The sequence below is a fragment of the Naegleria gruberi genome, assembly GCF_000004985.1.
Source record: "Naegleria gruberi genomic scaffold NAEGRscaffold_2, whole genome shotgun sequence".
NCBI classification, from domain to species: Eukaryota; Heterolobosea; class Eutetramitea; order Acrasida; family Naegleriidae; genus Naegleria; species Naegleria gruberi.
In genome coordinates, this window is record NW_003163325.1 from 180,555 (window position 1) to 199,566 (window position 19,012).

The window sequence follows — 19,012 nt, forward strand, 5'->3', positions numbered from 1 at the left end:
AAGTATTTTGAGGGGAGGATGGTTGTTTTCTTTGGAAGAAATGGATATTTGGAGTATGTTTTTCGAAAGGAGAGGTGGAAATTCTAGCGATTTGTTTTGGTGGAGATCTTTCAGGAGTCTTTGGAGCAATTGGTTGTTGGACTGGTTGTTGTCTAACTTGCTTGTTGGTCTTCTTGAATGTGTTTACCCATTGTTGAAGATCGGCAAGGAAAGGTTTAACAGGCCAAAAATTGCCTCTTGCTTGCTTCCTGATAATTTCACCAATATTAAACCAGGAAATTTGAGCAATTTCCTTTCTGGTTTGGGTGAGGAACTTGGTAGATGAAGGAATGTTTGGAGCAATAAAAAGTTTAACTAATTGTTCGTTGAATTGTCCTTCAAGGAATTGGTCTTTCAAAATATATTGAGAGCAATCAAAACCAACTTCTTCTCTACCTTCTCTGACAGCACAAGCGACTTCTTCTTCATTCTTGTTAATCTTACCTCTTGGGAAAGACCAAGACTTGGAGTTCCATCCCTTGACTAGGAGAATATTTTCCAAGGTTTCATCAATTAAAATAACACCGCATACAGGTACGCTAGTCTTGTAATTGATAAAGGATTGAATGTGTTCATCAACAGTTTTTTGGTATGGTTGGAGGAAAGGGCAGGCAAGGAAAACCTTATCGGCGAATTGGTGGAGGTTGAATTTAGGAAGGGAAGGATTTTGTTCTCTATAAAAATCCAAATAGAACCAAAAGGCTTCTTCAATTTGGAAGAAGAGACGGTCAAAGTTTTCGTGTTCTTCTTCAGGACAATTGAGAATAAATTTAACTACTAGTTCATCCATAATTTCATCGAGAGATTTGACTCTAGTAGGGGTTTCAACTTTTCTAGCATCTTCCTTCGAATTTCTTCTTGGGGATTTCTTAGAAGGGGACTTTCTAGCATTATTCATTCCTGACATGATGATGATGGTTTGTTTAGAGTTAGTATAGACAATGAGAGTTTGTGTAGTTTTGGTGGGAAAACTATGAAATGATTAAAAACGGGGTTATACAACGTATAGACCAATGTAGAGGTGTGTGGTGGTAGGTAGTTTTAGGGAAAAACCTGTAGCGAGATGAGAATGGCGGTTTAAAAAAACGAGCGCTGAAAAATACTATTAACTAGCTCTAGCTTATTGTTCATATAGTGAACGTATGTTGAGAGAATTTTTTTTTGTTGTTTTCGGTTGAGTGCAAAACAACGCTAATTTTAAATCTTTGCGTTGCGAAATCTCCTGCTGCTATGAAACAACGCCTCGCAACGTGTGTTGTTGTGTTTGTCGGTTGTTGTATCTTTGAATCTCGCATACAACTTTGCTTGGTGTTGATGTGAGTCATATTTGGGTCATGGATTCTCTTGCTCCTCTTTCGATAATTTGATAAGACGCAATTTTGAAGAGAATGTCCCAATGAGAGACAAATCGTTGCCTAAAGATCAATGGCAAGTTATTATTAGCAGAGAAGAGTGACAAATTCAATGATGAACATCACATCCAGGAAGGAACATAAGAAAACTATTTTTGAGCTTCTAATTGTAATTTCGGAATGCACGGAAGACATGTACAGTTGTTGTCATTACCTCCTAAAACCATATTTCGATATTGAACATCAATCAACTTTATTATACATCAATGATAGTTTAATTGATAAATACAATCATTCAACCTCAATTGTTGGAAGAGAGGTTTACATCATGATTGGTCAATCATTATTAGTTACAAAATTTACCTTATGATGATTTTGTAATACACCTTATCATGTTATTTACAATCTTCAAATTTTCGGTTGGAAGGTACCATTTCTTCCTTATACAATCAGCTGAAGGTAGATTTGGAGATTAATGCTTCGCGGTTGAGAGAGTTGTTCAAAATTACTAATAAGGAACTTTCAAATATACAATGCTACGAATGGGTTGATCAAGAACTAATAGCAGTTTTAGTAAAAAATTTGAATAGGTGAGAGAGAATATCACAACATTGACAGTGAAATCCAAAAGTTCCCTTTTGTTGATATTCAAACTATAATGGGCGTGAAACAATTTATAACCATTGAAGTAGTTGGAGGAGAGGATTCAATCATGACTGAGATCACTCTTGAGAACAATGGAAAGGCCTCTATTGTTCATTCATGCTTATCTATAAATTAAGAATTGTGCTTATTTTGATCATTACGTTGTAAATGAATTACTACTATATTAAATATTGGTTAAAAACAGATGTTGAACTGCATAGAATAGAAGGGTGACTGTTGTAAGGAAGAATAATCGACTGTTTAGTAAACCTATCATTAAGGACATTCGAGTACAGTATTTTCCTGTAAAAATTGTTTTATTTCTTCTGGGATTGTTCACATTTGCATCTTACTTGTTGTGATTCTTATCCTTTGATGGTTTAAGAAGCATCAAAAGTTGTTTATCCCGTTCTTCTTGTTTCTTTTCCATTCTTCAAGATTCTTTGAAAGATTATTAACACTTTCAACAAACTTATCGATACCCGAAAGGATTAGGTTATTTTGTTTTAACAATTCGAGTGCATCTATTGTTTCAATGCTCATCTGCAGACTTGGTGTGTTTGGTAACCTTATCACTTCCATATCTTCTTCATTCCCTGAATTACGAATTTTCTCCATCACTAACTCTTCTTTTAATTGAGAATCTTCCTGAGACGAATCAGTTTTAAGGAGAATTCTCTTGGATACGTCCCATTTATGAGGTCCTGATTCTTATGGTTGGGATTCTTTTTGGGAATCACTTTCTTCTTGTTTGGCAAATTGATTGGTTTCCACTATTTGAGAAACTGGAGTTATTACTTCATTGAAATGCTGTTCTTCTTTCATATCCCATTCATGTCGAGTGATTGTTTCATTCATACATTCAATCTTATCAACATCCTCAAGGATTGTAGTGTTAATTTGAGGTTCTCTTTCCTCTTGAGGTGGGGTTTTGGCCTCCACATCTTCATTCACTGATTTATGAATTTCCTCAATCACTGACTCTTCTTTTAATGTTGTTGCTATAGTTGTTGTTTCAAGTGCTTGTTTCTTCCATTTCTTTTGATTTCTTTGGTTTCTTCACAACATCCTCATCTCTGGAGAAGCTTAATAAAAAACTGTCAAGATTGAACTTACATGTTTGCTCTTCCGCACTCATTTTCGAACAATTCTAATAGTTTCATGCATAGTTCACTCTTTTCCGTTTTGGTCATGCAAAGTAATTCAATAAGGTTCTGGGGATGTGTTGATACTATTCAATCAAGTTAAAGCACATCGTTGCGAACAAATCCTCATCTTTAATTTCCTTTCTCAAGTTACATTGTCCAAAGACTTTAAAAAGGAGATTGGTATAAATCTTTGGTTTGTTTAATACTGCTTTGATTTCATGATAGCGTTGATTAATCTTCAAAAAGGAAACCGAAAGAGTTTGATTTTTCCATTCTTCCAAAAAGGAAGAAGAGACGCATTTCGATTAAAAAGTTCACAAGAATATCACAATCCTTCATTTCATCATTGGTGAAAATTCGAATGTACTCTCTTGTTATTTTCTTCTTTTCTTTCAAGGTCAGAGTGTGGTTCCTTCACTTTCTTTGAGGTTGTTGTCGAGCATTTTTTTTAAGGCTTGTTGTGATTTTCAATTCGAGAGGGAAGAAGAAAAAGAATGGTTTAATGAGGTTCAAAATTATTGATACAATATCTGATCAGCTCTACTGATTGGGCTCTTCTATTTGTTAGTATGGATGGTAGTGGAAGAGTTATCTGTTTGGTTCAAATTTTACATAAGACCCAAGTAATGTCCCAGCAAAAATTGGAAATACTATTAATCCATGATGTGATATTGATGTTAGAATGGTCCACTTTTGATGGTAGGCTAGGTCCAAATGTTACAATGAAGGCAGCACTAATCAAAGATAGTAGAAACGTGATTTCATGAGTAAAAAAAAATGCACTAGAGGTTTCTTCTTCTTGTTATTGACCTATTTTCTGCGATCACGTTTAAAAAAAAATGTCAAAGCCTATTCGATTCACACAAACACGAAGATCTTTCATCACTTCCAACAACAACAATGATGACTGGCTTGCACCATTGCTTGCCCAAACAAACATGCCCGAAGGCAACTTTAAAAGACCATTGGCAGTGGGTGGTACTTTTACGAATGGTGATAAAACATATAAAATCATAGAGATTTTTGTTGAAGGAGGTCAAGCAAAAACATTCAAATGTTTAGACAGGTACAACAATATTGTGGTGGTAAAATTGCTTCCTTGTGAGAATGTGTTATCGTATGGAGATTGTATAGAATTCAACTTGTCACTTTCTAATGAAGCAAAGAGAACATTTTCACGATATATTATCTATCAGATGGATGGATTTACAGTAACAATCAATAATTCCGAAAATAATATTGATGAACAATATATTTGTGTTGTTACAGAGTATTGTAAAGAAGGCTATTTGAATGTTATAGGTCATTCTTTTGACATAACCATCTCACTTGTATTACAGTTTATTTTCCAGAGTGGAATAGGTTTAGATAAATTACATAATGTTGGTTTTGTTCACATGGATTTGAAACCAGAGAATTTATTCATAAGAGAATTCACACAACACAAGATTCTCTTGGTTGTTGGAGATTTAGGAATAGCCAGAAAGTTCCAAAACCAAGAAGAACAAGAAGATGGTGAGTACTACTGGGGTACCGAAGGCTACAGAGATCCAATTTATAGGAAATGTGGTACATTTTCTTCTTCATGTGATGTTTGGGGCATTGGTGTAACTTTTTTGGAGTTTATTTCAAAGAAAAGGATTAGTACTGATTTTGAGACAATGTCAGAAATAGAGAGACACTGGTATATTGAATTATTATTTGCTGAAATATTATTAACCAAACCTAGAGAACAAGAAGAATGGTCTATCATCAAATATATTGTTAAAGGAATGTTAACAGAAAACATTGACAAAAGATTAACCATTTTGGATATCTTTAGAACTATTTTTACAGAAGCAGTTAATGAAATAGATTTTGCAAGCAATTTCCAAAGATTGAAAGATGTTTTTAGAATGAATGAATCTGTGGTTATTTCATGTCTACATGAAAATGGTATGAATTTAAAATATGTTGATGATGGATATTTAGATAGAAGAGATATTATAGAAATAGCTGTCTCTCAAAATGGTCTCTCTTATGAATATATCAAATCAAATCACAATCAATTCATGTATGACAAAAAAATAATTCAAAAAGCTTACCAAAGTAACCCAGCTGTTCTTAAGTTCATTCCAGAACATTTCCACAATACTGAATATTTGGGAAATGATATGCGACTAAAAAATTCAGACAATCAAAGTATTAGCATAATTGATAGTAATGATATAAGTATCATGATGCACAAAGTTAAAATAGATGGAATGTACTTAATTTCAGCTTCAAGTGAATTAAGAAATACCTATGAACTTGTTAAGGAAAGTGTTAAATCTAGAGGGATATCATTACAATATGCCTCTGATGATCTTAAAAAGAAGTACGAAATTTGCGACATTGCTATTTCTCAGAATGGGTTGGCTTTGGAGTTTGTTGATGAAAGTATAATAGATGACAATTTGGTGCTTAAGGCTGTGAAAAATAATGGGATGGCGTTACAGTTTGTATCTGATATTTGGAAAACCGAAGAAATTGCCCGAACCGCCATTCGTTCCAAGGGAAAAGCTATTCAGTTCATACCAAAAGATTTGTTAGATCAATATGCAGTGATTTTATTTAATGAAAATCTCGAAAGCATGTTCGTATGTTTGTTTGTGCAAGGATGGGAATATGTTGAAAAGTGTATTCGAAATTATGGCGGTAAGGTAGACTATTTAGAAGGTATATTACTAAGCAAATCAGAACTGAGTACCATTGTATTAGCTAGTGAACAAGGTGATTCAAATGCACAATTTAATCTTGCAGTTATGTATGAAAATGGTGAAGGAATATTACAAGATTATTCAAAAGCATTTGAATGGTTTTTAAAAAGTGCTGAACAAGGTGATTCAAATGCACAATTTAATCTTGCAGTTATGTATGAAAATGGTGAAGGAATAGTACAAGATTATTCAAAAGCATTTGAATGGTTTTTAAAAAGTGCTGAACAAGGTTATTCAAATGCACAATTTAATCTTGCATTGATGTATGATAATGGTATTGGAATATTACAAGATTATTCAAAAGCATTTGAATGGTATTTAAAAAGTGCTAAACAAGGTGATTCAAGAGCACAATTTAATCTTGCATTGATGTATGAAAATGGCAAAGGAGTAGAACAAGATTATTCAAAAGCATTTGAATGGTTTTTAAAAAGTGCTAAACAAGGTGATTCAAATGCACAATTTAATCTTGCATTGATGTATGAAAATGGCATTGGAATATTACAAGATTATTCAAAAGCATTTGAATGGTATTTAAAAAGTGCTGGACAAGGTTATTCAAGAGCACAATTTAATCTTGCATTGATGTATGAAAATGGTATTGGAATATTACAAGATTATTCAAAAGCATTTGAATGGTATTTAAAAAGTGCTGAACAAGGTTATTCAAATGCACAATTTAATCTTGCATTGATGTATGAAAATGGTGAAGGAATATTACAAGATTATTCAAAAGCATTTGAATGGTATTTAAAAAGTGCTGAACAAGGTGATTCAAGAGCACAATTTAAGCTTGCAGTTATGTATTATAATGGTGAAGGAATATTACAAGATTATTCAAAAGCATTTGAATGGTTTTTAAAAAGTGCTGAACAAGGTAATTCAAGTGCACAATTCAAAATTAAGGCTTTAAAGATGGAATAACATAAAATCCGTTAACCATTTAATTTTTCACCATGTTTGTTTTATTATTTAAATAAAGAATGGATTGTATGGATTTTGTAATAAATTTGGCAAGTTTTCAGATTGTGCTTTGAGAATTAAATTTGATAAGTAATTGTAATATTCACTTGGGAATGATTGGCTCAATTGTTTCATTAGGTATTTACTGGTATAGTAGAGAATGGTTGGGTTGAATTTCTCTTGTTGTAATAAATTCTTGAAAAAGGTAATTCCACCAATAGATTCCAATACATTAACAGACTTGTTACATTTTTCAATTATTAAAATTAGTAATACAGAACAAATAGATGACAATTGGCTTGATTGTTGTTGATTTGAATGCAAACTTTCGAATAAATAGTACAATATACTAATACTGATATCTTTCAATAAATAAAAAGGTATTGTCAAGTATCCATTCAAAAACATTTCACACATATCCAAATTAAATAATTCATTAGATGATTTCAATGAAGACTGAAGAGAATTAACAATGGAAATAAAATCAAACACAATATAAAATGATTTGATGAGAATGTGTAAATTAGTCTCTTTTCTGTTAACAATACATTCTAATAGAGATTCATTAATATTCTTAATCATAATCTTGACTAGATCGCCATGTGTTGTACATTTTGATTTGAATAATTGAATCTTCTTTTCCAATAAATTCAAATAGAGAATTCTTACTTTAGGATTTTCATGATTAATCATATCTGTCATTAATTGATTAAGTTTCAATTTCAAATCTTGATAATATTTTGGTGTAAGATTATCATAATCTTCAAAGAATTTGATAAAATTGAATAATACCAATTCACCTTGTCTTAAATCATCATCACTTTCCATAAATGTTGATGATGAATTAGTTGTTGTTGAATTTACACTACTACTAGCCCCATTAAAGGAACTATTGAGACCACTACCAGTAGTAGCATTGCCACCGCCACCACCAATACCAGAACCACTCATGTTTGGTCCATTGGAAGTAGTATTAGTAGCACCTGTACAATTAAAGATTAAATCTTTAATAATTTTTTCAAATAAATTAATATTACTCATGTTCATATTATTTAAAATATTTGTTGTGTAATTTTTAAATTCAGAGTTCAAGTATTTACAAGATAATTTTTGTAATCCAATAATAAACTTCATTAAATTATCAATTTTGAAAAAGAATGTTTCGGATTTTACAAAGTTGGTGTATAAGAATTTTGTGAATAATTTTACAAAAGTATAATGTTTGTCAACGTTTGGAATAAATTTGAATAGTAAATGTAAATATAAAGGTAAATTTGATTGATCAAATATTAAAAATAAATAATCTTTTTGGAATGACTCCATATCTGGTAATTCCAAATTAATGATATAATCAAATATGATTAAAAATAAATTATACTTGCTATTTAAATTTAACAAGTGATTATATTCTGTATAAAGTTGAATAATGGAATATATTGAGTTTGGTAATTTTTTAAGCAAATTATTTTGATGATTAATTTGAAATGTTAATAGAGAAATTAAAATATCATAACAATTATATTCCTCATTAAAATTACTCAGATTAAATAAAATCAAATCGAATACAATTCGAACATCCAATTGATCAATTAATAATTGAGGATTTAACTCAATTATAATGTTATTATTCAAATTAATATTTGTGTTATAAATAATAAAATGATGATACAGGAAATAAATTAAAATCTCACTAATCTTGGTCTTGATAAATGAATCGTTATGGTTCATTGTAAAATAAACCAGCGACATGTCGCAAAACTTGGAAAACAAATCAGAAATTACAAATTCAATATTTGGAATATTCTGATAGAGATTGAATAAATTAGTAACATAATAATAAATATTGAATATCAGTTTGAAAACATAATAAATATTGGTATTATCATTGGTATCTAACATTTCCAAAAAGAAACTATTCAATTGCTTCATAGTTAATTTAGATTGATCATTTCCATAAATAGTGTGTGAAATCATTACTGTAAAGAATAGGCAGGCATCATTTAACTTGATTTCATCGCCATTAGAATTTATAATTTGATTCAAAATAGTATTGAACTGATCATAATTTTCAATAATAGATTGAATATACAAGTCATTGTTATTCTTGTATTCATAATATTGTTCAATGTATTGTGATAGATTTGGAAGCAAAATTTCATCAATATTATTCAAAACAAATTCTTCATGTTGAATTTCACTCTTGATACTTTGAATTTGGTGTTTAATAGTATCCATATTTTCAATATTTAAAATCTTGTTACTTTTATCAATTTCTGCTTGTTTATCTTCAAATTTAGTAAATTTTCTAAATTGACTTCCAAAATAGATGAAATCCATGATAGTTTGATCAATTTCATTCTTTGAATCACCTCCAATGGATGCACCTCCTAATGATGTGAATGATGATGATTTTTCATTTAATGAGTAGTTATTATTTAATACATCATTATTTAATAATCTATTCTTGTATAAATAATATTCAAAAACTCTTGAAGTTAATCCTGAAATTCTCTTATCATAATTTAACATGTTTAATATGAGAGTTTGATTTTTCTGTAAAATTTTAATTAAATGCCTATGTAAATATTTAATACAGAATTGTAATTGTGTTTGTAAATTGGCATTTAAATGTTTTTTTGATAAGCCATCTTTACAATAGTAATAAATATTTTTATATTGATCCAATAATGAATCATCCCTCTTGAATGTTGTAAGAAAGGTCTTTAATAAATATAAACAAATTAATAAAATTGATACAGAATCTTCATTCTCTTGCATTCTTTTCAAAATCTCCTTATAAATGTAAACTTTACTGTTTTTATCATTGTGATATTTGAAAAGTAATTTGAGTGAATATGAATTTTTAAAGTAAATATTACTATGTTTCGTATTGTTATTGTTATTCAATGCATTATCATATAAAACATATTCATTATTCAATAATTGACTATTATTACTTATTAGAGTACTAGCACTTCCAATAAATGATTGAAATGTATTTAAATTTCCACTATATGAATTAATAGAAGTTGAATTATTTCCTCCAATAAAACTTCCACCAAGTGTCGTATTACTTGTCAAATTTGATGAGCTCGAATCAGAGCCACTCATCGATGTTAAGTGATTATAAATAATATTCATTGATGAATGATGTTGATTATTGAGAACAATATTATCCTTTTTAATTATACTTGTCAATTCCTCAACTAGATCATGAATTATATTTTGAATGAATAAACTTTTAGGAGCATTCTTTGTTTGATCCTTTACATAGGTAAGTGATGATCTCAAATTATTGGAAGTATGAGTAATGCCATTCAGGAAGGTTGGATCCATCATGAGTAACATGATATCATCGGAATCTCCTCCATTTGCAGAGGAAGTAGGTGCACTTCCTCCACTCAAATAATTATTACTTGGAGTACCAGCAGATGATGTAAAATTGAGACTATTTCTTGGAGTGGTCACAGAGGAAGGTGATGAGAATAGATTTGTTGTAGGTGATCCAAAGTTGGTTGATGATGTAATCACTCGAGGAGATTGATTTGCATTATTATTAGTATTGGAAGGTGAATTGAATTTTGTATATTGTATTGGAGAATTGGGTTGTTGGAAGGGAATTGAGGAGGCTGTTCGGTGGTGTAAATAGTGTTGCATCTCATTGTAGCCTGAGAGTGATCCATTCTCAAAGGAGTGTCTTCGGTTAGGATCATTGTGATGACTATTTAAATATTGTGATGAGGAAGCTGCAGTTGAGGATGGAGGTGGTGGTGCATTTTGAGTTGATGTTGGTTGGCCATTATTTGTAGTGGGTGTTCCAAAAGCAACACTCGAATGAGTAGAGGCAGATGAAGAGGATGGTGTGCCAACAAGTCCTCCTTGTGGATGATGAGACATTTTTTGGTGACTTTTGAAAGAAGATGGTATATAATAATAGTATTACATGTCTCTCTAGTTATTAACAAACTCTTGCAAATATATTGTTGATGAAAATTGATAATAATAACGAGCAAGAAGAATTACAAATTAATTATAAATATTTTAAATTATTATTATATTTAGGAGTGGAAGAGTGTGTTGTGTGTTGTGGGAAGTTTTGGGAAGTAATAATTGGGAGGGAGAATGAATTTAAATCTGATGATGATGAAATTATGTGAGAAAATTATCCACAAACACGAATATTTAAAACACAATCATCATCATTGTCATCATTATATTATCTGGGAGGAAATTTAGAAAGACTGAGCAGCAGCGGATTCCATTTCAATCTTTTCAAATTCAGAAACAATAATATTTTGCAATTGCATGCCAAGGTATCTATCAGATTGCTCCAACATCTTCTTAAGTTCGTAATATTCTGGATTAATTGGTTCAGCAGCGGAATAAATAATATAGGCAATAGCAGCCCATTCAGCTAAATGTTTAAGAGATTCCCAATTCTTTTCAACTTTCTTGGTGTTTGGACCAAAGAATTCACGATAAACAAAGTTAGTGATAGGTTTTAATGGATTGAACATTTTTTTCAATTCAATCAACAATAATTTTTTAAAAAGATTGAATTTGATTGGGTAACTAGGAAGAAGAGAGGCTTTGCTGCATCAAATATTTAATTCATGTGATGAAGTACAATTAATAATAAATTGATAGTTGTTTAATCAATTCGGAATGTAATTGATAATGAGAGGAAAATTTAAACATCATGATGCAATGTTTCTTTTTCAAATTACGTTAAAACTCACACCATGTGATTTATTTCAATGCTTTGATGAAGTTGTGGAAACATTAGAACTTGTACTCATTAGACTATCAGTACTGGCACTTGAAAGTCTTCGTCTTGATATCAAATCATTTGAATCGGCATTTCCATTAGAAAAGACTTCCATTAGACTTTGTAAACGTGGTGAAACAGCTGCTGGTTTGATTTGTTGAGTTTGAAGATTATTGGATTGACCATCTGTTTGTTCATTTCTTTCGAATACTTGAGCTAAAAGACCAATCTTGGACATTTTCCTCTCGAATGGTGGTCTAGGAGATGTTTCTGTTGAAGAGCTAGTTGGACTACTGCTAGTTCCAAAAGGTGATAAATCTGAATCCAAATTCGTATTTGACATTGCAGAGTTTGGTGTTGTTAAGCTGCTTGAATTTATCAAATCAAAGATAGATTCTGTGAATTTGGACTTGTTGGAGAGGAGGAAACTGGCACCAACACTTCCACTGGCCATTGAAGCATTGGCAGCTGTTTTCCTTCTTGAAGACATAACCAAATTCTGATAAGCTTCAGTATTGGTGAATCTACTGTATGTATCGAATAATACCATTTCAACTTCCTTGTTTAGTCTGTCGAATAAATCGAGAGGAAGTTTAACAAATGTTTCATCTTCACCTTTAGTTCTGAAAATTTGTCTTGCAGCTGTGGAAATTAGACGCTTGTTCACATTGACTTCTGAAGGAGAATCAGAAACAAGAAACTTATCATACATTTTCTGAGCGAATTTCCATCTTGCCTCCATATCTGTAATTGTTTTATACTTCTCGACATGATCGTAAAACTCAATATTTTCAGTACTGCACTCAATTTCTGAAAATGCACGAAGGTAGGATCTATAGTTGGTATTTCTCAATACCTCCTCGAAAGAAATTGGTTTAGAGGTGTCATTACCAACAAATTGTTCAAACATCAAACAATTACTTGAAAAGTCAACTGGAGAATAGATAACTTGGAAGGCAAGGATTGGGAAATTTTGTAAATTGTTTACAGGAAGATTGGCATAATAGTCTAATTGCGTTTCGGTAATATTTGATTTTTTCAACAATTCAAAGAATGGAGCTTGATTGGATTTTCTTAGATGTTTGAGAATAAAATTCAACACTCCAAATATTGAACCATTCACAGGACTGAAATCTTCCTTGTATTGGTGGAATAATGCTGGTAATTCAATGGAACTTTCTGTGCAAGCAAAGTTTTCATTGATATATCGTTTAGTACTTGACTCGATAATTCTTTCCATTGTTAATTGATCTATAGCTTGTGGTAAAGGGCTTGATTTTCTTCCGTCGGATATTATGAAATGTATTCTTGGATCGAATTGGGATGAGAATGAGTCGTATGAATATTGCTTCTCCAGGAAATTTAGTTGATACTCTCTGAGATAGAACTTCCATTCAGGTAACTGCTGTTCTCTCAAAATATAGTTCATGATATCGGACATACTGAGCTTATATCGACCAATAAGATAATTTGGTTCATTATAGAATTTTTCATATTCTTCTTCAATGGCAATATACTTCTTTTCACAAAATGCGTGTGCTAACATTAAATTATGCAAATTGATAAAGAAACTCTTCTTTTGATTTCTATCCAGTTTGATCGGGTCAAAGTTTCTGAGCATGCTCGTGTATCTAATGGTTAGCTTGTAATTTTCCGATTGCTTGAATGAATAGTAGTCGATAGCTTGTTCAGAAACTAAAAAGTATTCCTTCTGTATAATTGCCATTAAATTTTCCAAAATAATCAATAATTTGATAGTATAGGTTGGAGCATCCAGTAAGAATGCACTATCTTGCGGTATTGAAATGGCATTAATTGCCTCTAATGGTACACTTCCTTTGTGGAATAGATTTGATATAAGCTCTCCCTCAGATAGGAGAGATGCCTTCTTCTTTTCTGGAATCACGTTGAGTATTTGACCGTTGTAAAATACAGGATTATCATTATCAACATATCTGTAAATGGTATTTGGTGAAAATTCCAAGTATTCGTAGGCGTTATATGGTACAGGTGATAAAAGTACAAGATTATTTGAAATGTCTCTACATCCATTAACATTCTTCCTCTGTGTATCCAAAATGAAAGATAATAATTCTACAATATCAGTATCTGTCAAGTAACCTTGAGCTTTTTTCTTTAAATAATTGAAAATACTCTCACCATCTACAGTTAGTTTTATCTTTTCTATATGGATAACGTTAGTTTCTTCTACAATAGTATCCCTCCTCTCTGGTTCTTGATTCAATTGGGTATACCGTCTAGTTTCTGGCCTTCTTCTTTCGAATTCAGATCTAGTTGTACTGGATGACGTCCTAGCATGGCCTTGATGAGTGCCAATTGATAAAATCTTGTTCAATTTTTGTTTGAAATTATTTTCCTCCAACTCAAGCCAATTGGATCGAGTATAAATAATCTTATTAACACTCGGTGGACACTCAGATTTCATTTCATTCACTAATTTCCACATGTCTGAGTATTTCAAACCATCTGGCAGTAAATAGTTATGTGTCTCGTGTTCAAATAAAGGATTACAAAATTCCTCAAACTCTGTTTCCAAATTGACATTGATTTTAAATTCCTCTTCCAAGACACTTTCTTGCCATTCTTTACTTGTCAAAGTGGCCGTTATTGGATTAGTACTAACTGGTTGATTGCCATGCTTGATACTCATTCTCTTCAGTGTACCAGAAGCTCGAGATGATTTTCGCTTTTCTGCCTTCTTTTGAAGTGAAAAAGTTGAAGTTGTTGAGAGAGGATCTTTCAGTTTGGTAATTTTGTGTTTCATAAATTGTTGTAATTCTCTCTGGGCTGTTTGTGTTCTACAGAGACCACTCAAGCTCAGTGGATTAATAACCTCAGTCCACGAATCGGCAGGTGTTAAACTATCCAAATGTGAAACAAATTTTGAATCTTCTCTCGGTTTGCCATAGTGACATGTGTGATAAAACATGAGTAAATGATCTGGAATTTCTTCTTCAATTTCACAGAGTGGATTGACAAAGTCATTAATTTCCTCTTCAAAGAGAGGATTCGAATAATTTATCCACACTCGCTCATTTTCACTATCATTCTTATAGGAAGAACTTTCCAATCGACTCACTTGATTCTTATCTATCAGAATATCCTTCAACGTCAGCAGTGAATTGTTATTATTATTATTATTATTTGTGGCCAACTTTGAACTACTATTTCTTTCATTATCATCATCATCATTTGCAACAATACCAAAATCATGAACATCATTCGATAGTGTTGAATTAGTGGAAGATTCGGTTTTTTGTTCAGTGGAATTCAGCTCAAATTCAAAGTCATCACTATCCAAATCAATTCTCCTCTGCACATAGTCATGTTCCTCATCGAGGTCCTTTCTAAATCTCACTAGAAAGATGGCACATGCTCCCGAAAAATCCCTCTTCATTAATTTACACTGTTCATGATGAAGTTTGGATGGTAAAATTTGATGTGAAATGTGTTGCTTCTTATTGTAGGCTCTATTTCTATTGTAGCCGTCAATTGTATTCAACATGAGAGAATCTGATGAACTATCGAATGTAAAGGAGGAGGAAAAAGTCGATCGATTACTTGTACCAACACCACTCAAAACACTACTACTCGTATTTTGATCATTCGATGATGAAGAGAGGGTATTATCCTGACATTCGTCGTTATGCATTGAGTCATCAAAATTATTTTCTTCGCAAATTGATAATGTCGATGATACTGATGTTGAAATAATATCATGTGATGATGATAGGGCGCTACTACAAATAATGATCGTATTGTTGTTTAGACTATTGATAGTATCGGTCATTGCAATTTTCTTGTTTGTTTTTGTTACAAGACGACGACGACGATGATTCTGAAGTGCAAGAGTCAGCAATCAAAAGAAGGGCGGATTTTAAAATCGTTTCACACCTGTGTCGCTGATTCTATTTTTTTTTGATATGACTGTTCGTTATCAAAAGTTGTGTTTGTAAATCAGGTACAAAGCTACTTGACTGTTCCGTTAAAAGTACGTGACGATTGATTGAAATCAGTGATAATCAAGATTTAATTCAATTATTTTCATTAATTTCTGTAATAAAACGATCCTCTGTTTGCTACTTGTGTTGCATTTGCAGCTGAATCAGCAGCAGCTTGTTTTTCTCTATTATATTTTCGTTTCAAGTAGGCGATAACAACTACGGCAATTACAAGACAAGTGACAAAAGCAAGCAATATTGAGGCTGCGCCAACTCTAAAGTGGAAAGGAATAATTTGGCTCTCATCAGAAGGATTGCTTTCTTCTGGAACTACCTCAGATTGTTCAACATGCAATATTTCACTACCATGCAATGTGAGTCCAATCTTTTTTAGATGTGCAACATTGGCTACACTTGTGTAAATTGAAAATGACCAAACACCAGTGGCAGTTTCATTCCAGAACTGAACAGATGTGAATGTTTGATCCTCAATATCACTAGAGTGGTCATTTCTTCTACCTCTGCCCATCATACTAATAGTTCCAGCTGGGGAACGAAGAGCAAAATAAACACTACCTCTAGATGGCACTGAAACAGTGAGACTGATAACAGCTGATTCTACTTTCATTTTCTTTTTAACTTCAAAGAGAACAATGGTTGGACTGGTGCTACTCTCGGAAAGTTTGAGTCCCTCTGAACCCAATTCAAGATCTGGTCCAAATGATTCAATGAGATATGGAGAGGAAATTAATGACCAACTCATTGCTGCTTGAACAGCTGCATAAGCATCAATTCTACCAAATCCATAATGAATGTTGTGATAGAGGCCGGCTCCATTCTTAATCCATTCTGAATGAGTGAGGTCAGTTCTTTTTGCTGTTGCAACAAGAATGTGTTGAACATCTCTCCATGTTAAATCTCTTCTTGCCTGCAATATGAGTGCCAAAACACCAGCTGCGAGAGGGCATGCAGAGCTAGTACCTCCAAATGAATCATAGCAATCCCCACTGGTGTATCCATTACTTCCTGTTCTATCAATGGTGACAATCTTACTTGTGAAAGAATAACCACCATTGTAATAGTTATTTGATGGAGCATTAATCAATGTGCTTGTACCAGATTCACTATAGTCACTTCTCTTACCACGCCAATCAGTGGCAGCAACGCAAATAGTGTAGGGACTATTGGCCAATTCATCCCAATCAGAAGAGTCTCCATACTTGGCACCATTACCACTTGCCCAGACATAGATATTTCCAAGACCATTTCTTCCCTTTTGAATACCATTTACCAATGCCATAATAGAGAGTGGATATCTTTCAACGGTTACACCATCATCAGAAGGTCCATAACTATTACTATAAATATCAATTCTATCATTGAAATGAGAAAGAGCTTCAGCAACAACTGAATCAGAATAGGCATCACCTAAGGCACGAATTGAGGCAACATTGGATTCAAAAGCAGCTCCAACACCACACTTGTGATTATTGGATCGGCCACAACAAACACCAGCACAAGAAGTACCATGATTATCACCACTACCTCCTGGAGCTCCATACTCCGAAGGAGTTCCATAAGAACTCACATCCTTACTCAAATCTTCTTGAAAACCACATTCCAGATCAGGATGATCATACTGCACACCATCATCAACAATTGCCAATGTTATATTGTATCCAGCTAAACGATATTTCTCCCAAACAGGCCAAATATTTACATCATTTCCAGGTGAACCAGAATCTTGATCTCCAAAACCAACCGATTGTGATTGCCCATTATTCTTCAAGTGCCATTGCTTTGGGTAGAGTGGGTCTTGTCCAATTATTTCCGAAACTGATACATTATGTTGATGAGAGAGTAAATAAAATTGTGAACATTCTGATAATGGTTTTCCACTGACCATTGATGTGGGTGATACGACAAGTAATAGCATCACCATCATCATGATTAATAAATATGTTGTTATCATCATCACTCGCTTGATATTATTATTGTTCATCATATTTATCATTAAACACTCTTCAAAATTCCTTTTAATTTAAATTCCTAAAAAACAATATATATACAAATCCACACTAATAACAACACTACTATTGCTCAACAAAGTACAGCGGGTTATTTAGAAGTTTTTGATGAGGAATTTTTTTAGCATCTATTAAATATCCAAAGCAGTTCGAGAGTAGAACATAATTAGATGCCTGACAAGATAATGTTCTTAGAGTGATGATCTATTCATTATCAGCTTAGTTTAATTTGCTAACAGTCTGTGCTTATTCCATGTCGATAATTCTTTAAATTCAAAAATCATAAATTGAGAATAAGGTAAAAAAAGGTAAATAATTGTACATTATTAAATTTTATGTGTCACATTTAAATTACATTAGAATCTATACAAAGTTTCCAAAAAAACTTGAATTATTAATCAGAATCATCACTATCACTATCTATGCTCTTGGATCCTTGCAATGGTACATAGTCAGCAGAAGAATCTCCACTGCCTCCCTTTCCACCACCAAATTTAGTGGCATAGACGTGTCTACAACAATCAAACATACATACAATACAAGCAACAGTTGCCAAACACAAAGAAATTGGTGGAACAATTTGTAAGACAATGTTTGCATCCATAACAGTTTTGTAAGTGTCACCCTTAATAATGAACAAGATATAATAAACAATTACACCAATGTGCAACAAGGCAGCGATAATATCAAGAATGATACCAACAACCTTTTGACAGAGGCCAATAATCAAAGCTAAAAGAGTCAATACTGCCACAATGAAAACTATTTCCAAATATTAGTTTCTCCAAAATGTATCGATAACTTACAAGGACACATATGTAACCAGAAGGTACCATTCGAACAAACATCATCGGAAGCACTACTTGTCGATGCACAGAAAGTTCCTTTAAAGATAAATGGCACAGACTGTATTCGGGTAAGAAGTAACACAGAATTTAGCACGATCATTATACAAATCATATTATCCACAAATCATGTCCGATATTAATATTTGACCATCATGATGAATATATACAACCAATTTACAATGATGACTCTCGATAAACAAAAGCATAAATAATAATACTAACAAATTCAAAAGCCAAAAACAAAACAGTTATGGCCAATATAATAATTGTAATAATATGTCTCTTGAGAGTCTTGACGATTCCTCCTCCTGCGGCAGCCATAGTACTATTGATTGTGTTTTAAATTCCAAGCAGCTGCTTCTTGTTTTTGAAAGGGTGGTTGGATATTTTTTTAAATAAAAGAGAGCTCTGTGCCGCACTCTGAAATATTTTGTTTCAGCATTGAAGATGAAAAGTAATGAGGTGGTGAATTATTTTACCCTTTCGCTGAACATCAATATTTTTATTATTATGATACTACAA

The 19,012-nt window shown here is 32.4% G+C and overlaps 6 protein-coding genes across 6 annotated transcripts; 1 reads left to right on the plus strand and 5 right to left on the minus strand.

Moving 5' to 3' along the window:
• Positions 1-184: 184 nt before the first annotated feature.
• On the minus strand, positions 185-835 carry NAEGRDRAFT_2668 (uncharacterized protein; the record flags this gene model as incomplete). The annotated part of the gene is made up of 1 exon (XM_002682772.1): positions 185-835. A coding segment is annotated over one exon (651 nt), but the record flags the coding sequence as incomplete, so codon positions are not given.
• Positions 836-5,934: 5,099 nt separating this feature from the next.
• On the plus strand, positions 5,935-6,863 carry NAEGRDRAFT_37337 (uncharacterized protein). The gene has a single exon (XM_002682570.1). It carries the CDS (start codon positions 5,968-5,970, stop codon positions 6,844-6,846), a length of 879 nt encoding a protein of 292 aa, XP_002682616.1. The 5' UTR covers positions 5,935-5,967; the 3' UTR covers positions 6,847-6,863.
• A 458-nt stretch (positions 6,864-7,321) lies between these two features.
• On the minus strand, positions 7,322-10,782 carry NAEGRDRAFT_45376 (uncharacterized protein; the record flags this gene model as incomplete). Its single annotated transcript, XM_002682773.1, has 3 exons — positions 7,322-7,341; positions 7,686-7,868; positions 9,960-10,782. The coding sequence occupies 3 exons, from the start codon at positions 10,780-10,782 to the stop codon at positions 7,322-7,324; spliced, it is 1,026 nt and encodes a 341-aa protein (XP_002682819.1).
• An 857-nt stretch (positions 10,783-11,639) lies between these two features.
• On the minus strand, positions 11,640-15,464 carry NAEGRDRAFT_45377 (regulator of G-protein signaling protein; the record flags this gene model as incomplete). Its single annotated transcript, XM_002682774.1, has 1 exon — positions 11,640-15,464. The coding sequence occupies one exon, from the start codon at positions 15,462-15,464 to the stop codon at positions 11,640-11,642; it is 3,825 nt and encodes a 1,274-aa protein (XP_002682820.1).
• Positions 15,465-15,721: 257 nt separating this feature from the next.
• NAEGRDRAFT_29803 (uncharacterized protein) lies at positions 15,722-17,521 on the minus strand (the record flags this gene model as incomplete). Its single annotated transcript, XM_002682775.1, has 1 exon — positions 15,722-17,521. The coding sequence occupies one exon, from the start codon at positions 17,519-17,521 to the stop codon at positions 15,722-15,724; it is 1,800 nt and encodes a 599-aa protein (XP_002682821.1).
• A 515-nt stretch (positions 17,522-18,036) lies between these two features.
• Positions 18,037-18,602, minus strand: NAEGRDRAFT_61789 (uncharacterized protein; the record flags this gene model as incomplete). The annotated part of the gene is made up of 2 exons (XM_002682776.1): positions 18,037-18,404; positions 18,449-18,602. 2 exons carry the CDS (start codon positions 18,600-18,602, stop codon positions 18,037-18,039), a joined length of 522 nt encoding a protein of 173 aa, XP_002682822.1.
• Between the last annotated feature and the right edge of the window lie 410 nt (positions 18,603-19,012).

What these genes read in the sequence shown, in the direction of transcription:
- NAEGRDRAFT_37337 (XM_002682570.1), top strand. Translation starts at nt 5,968, where the DNA reads ATGTATGAAAATGGTGAAGGAATATTACAAGATTATTCAAAAGCATTT.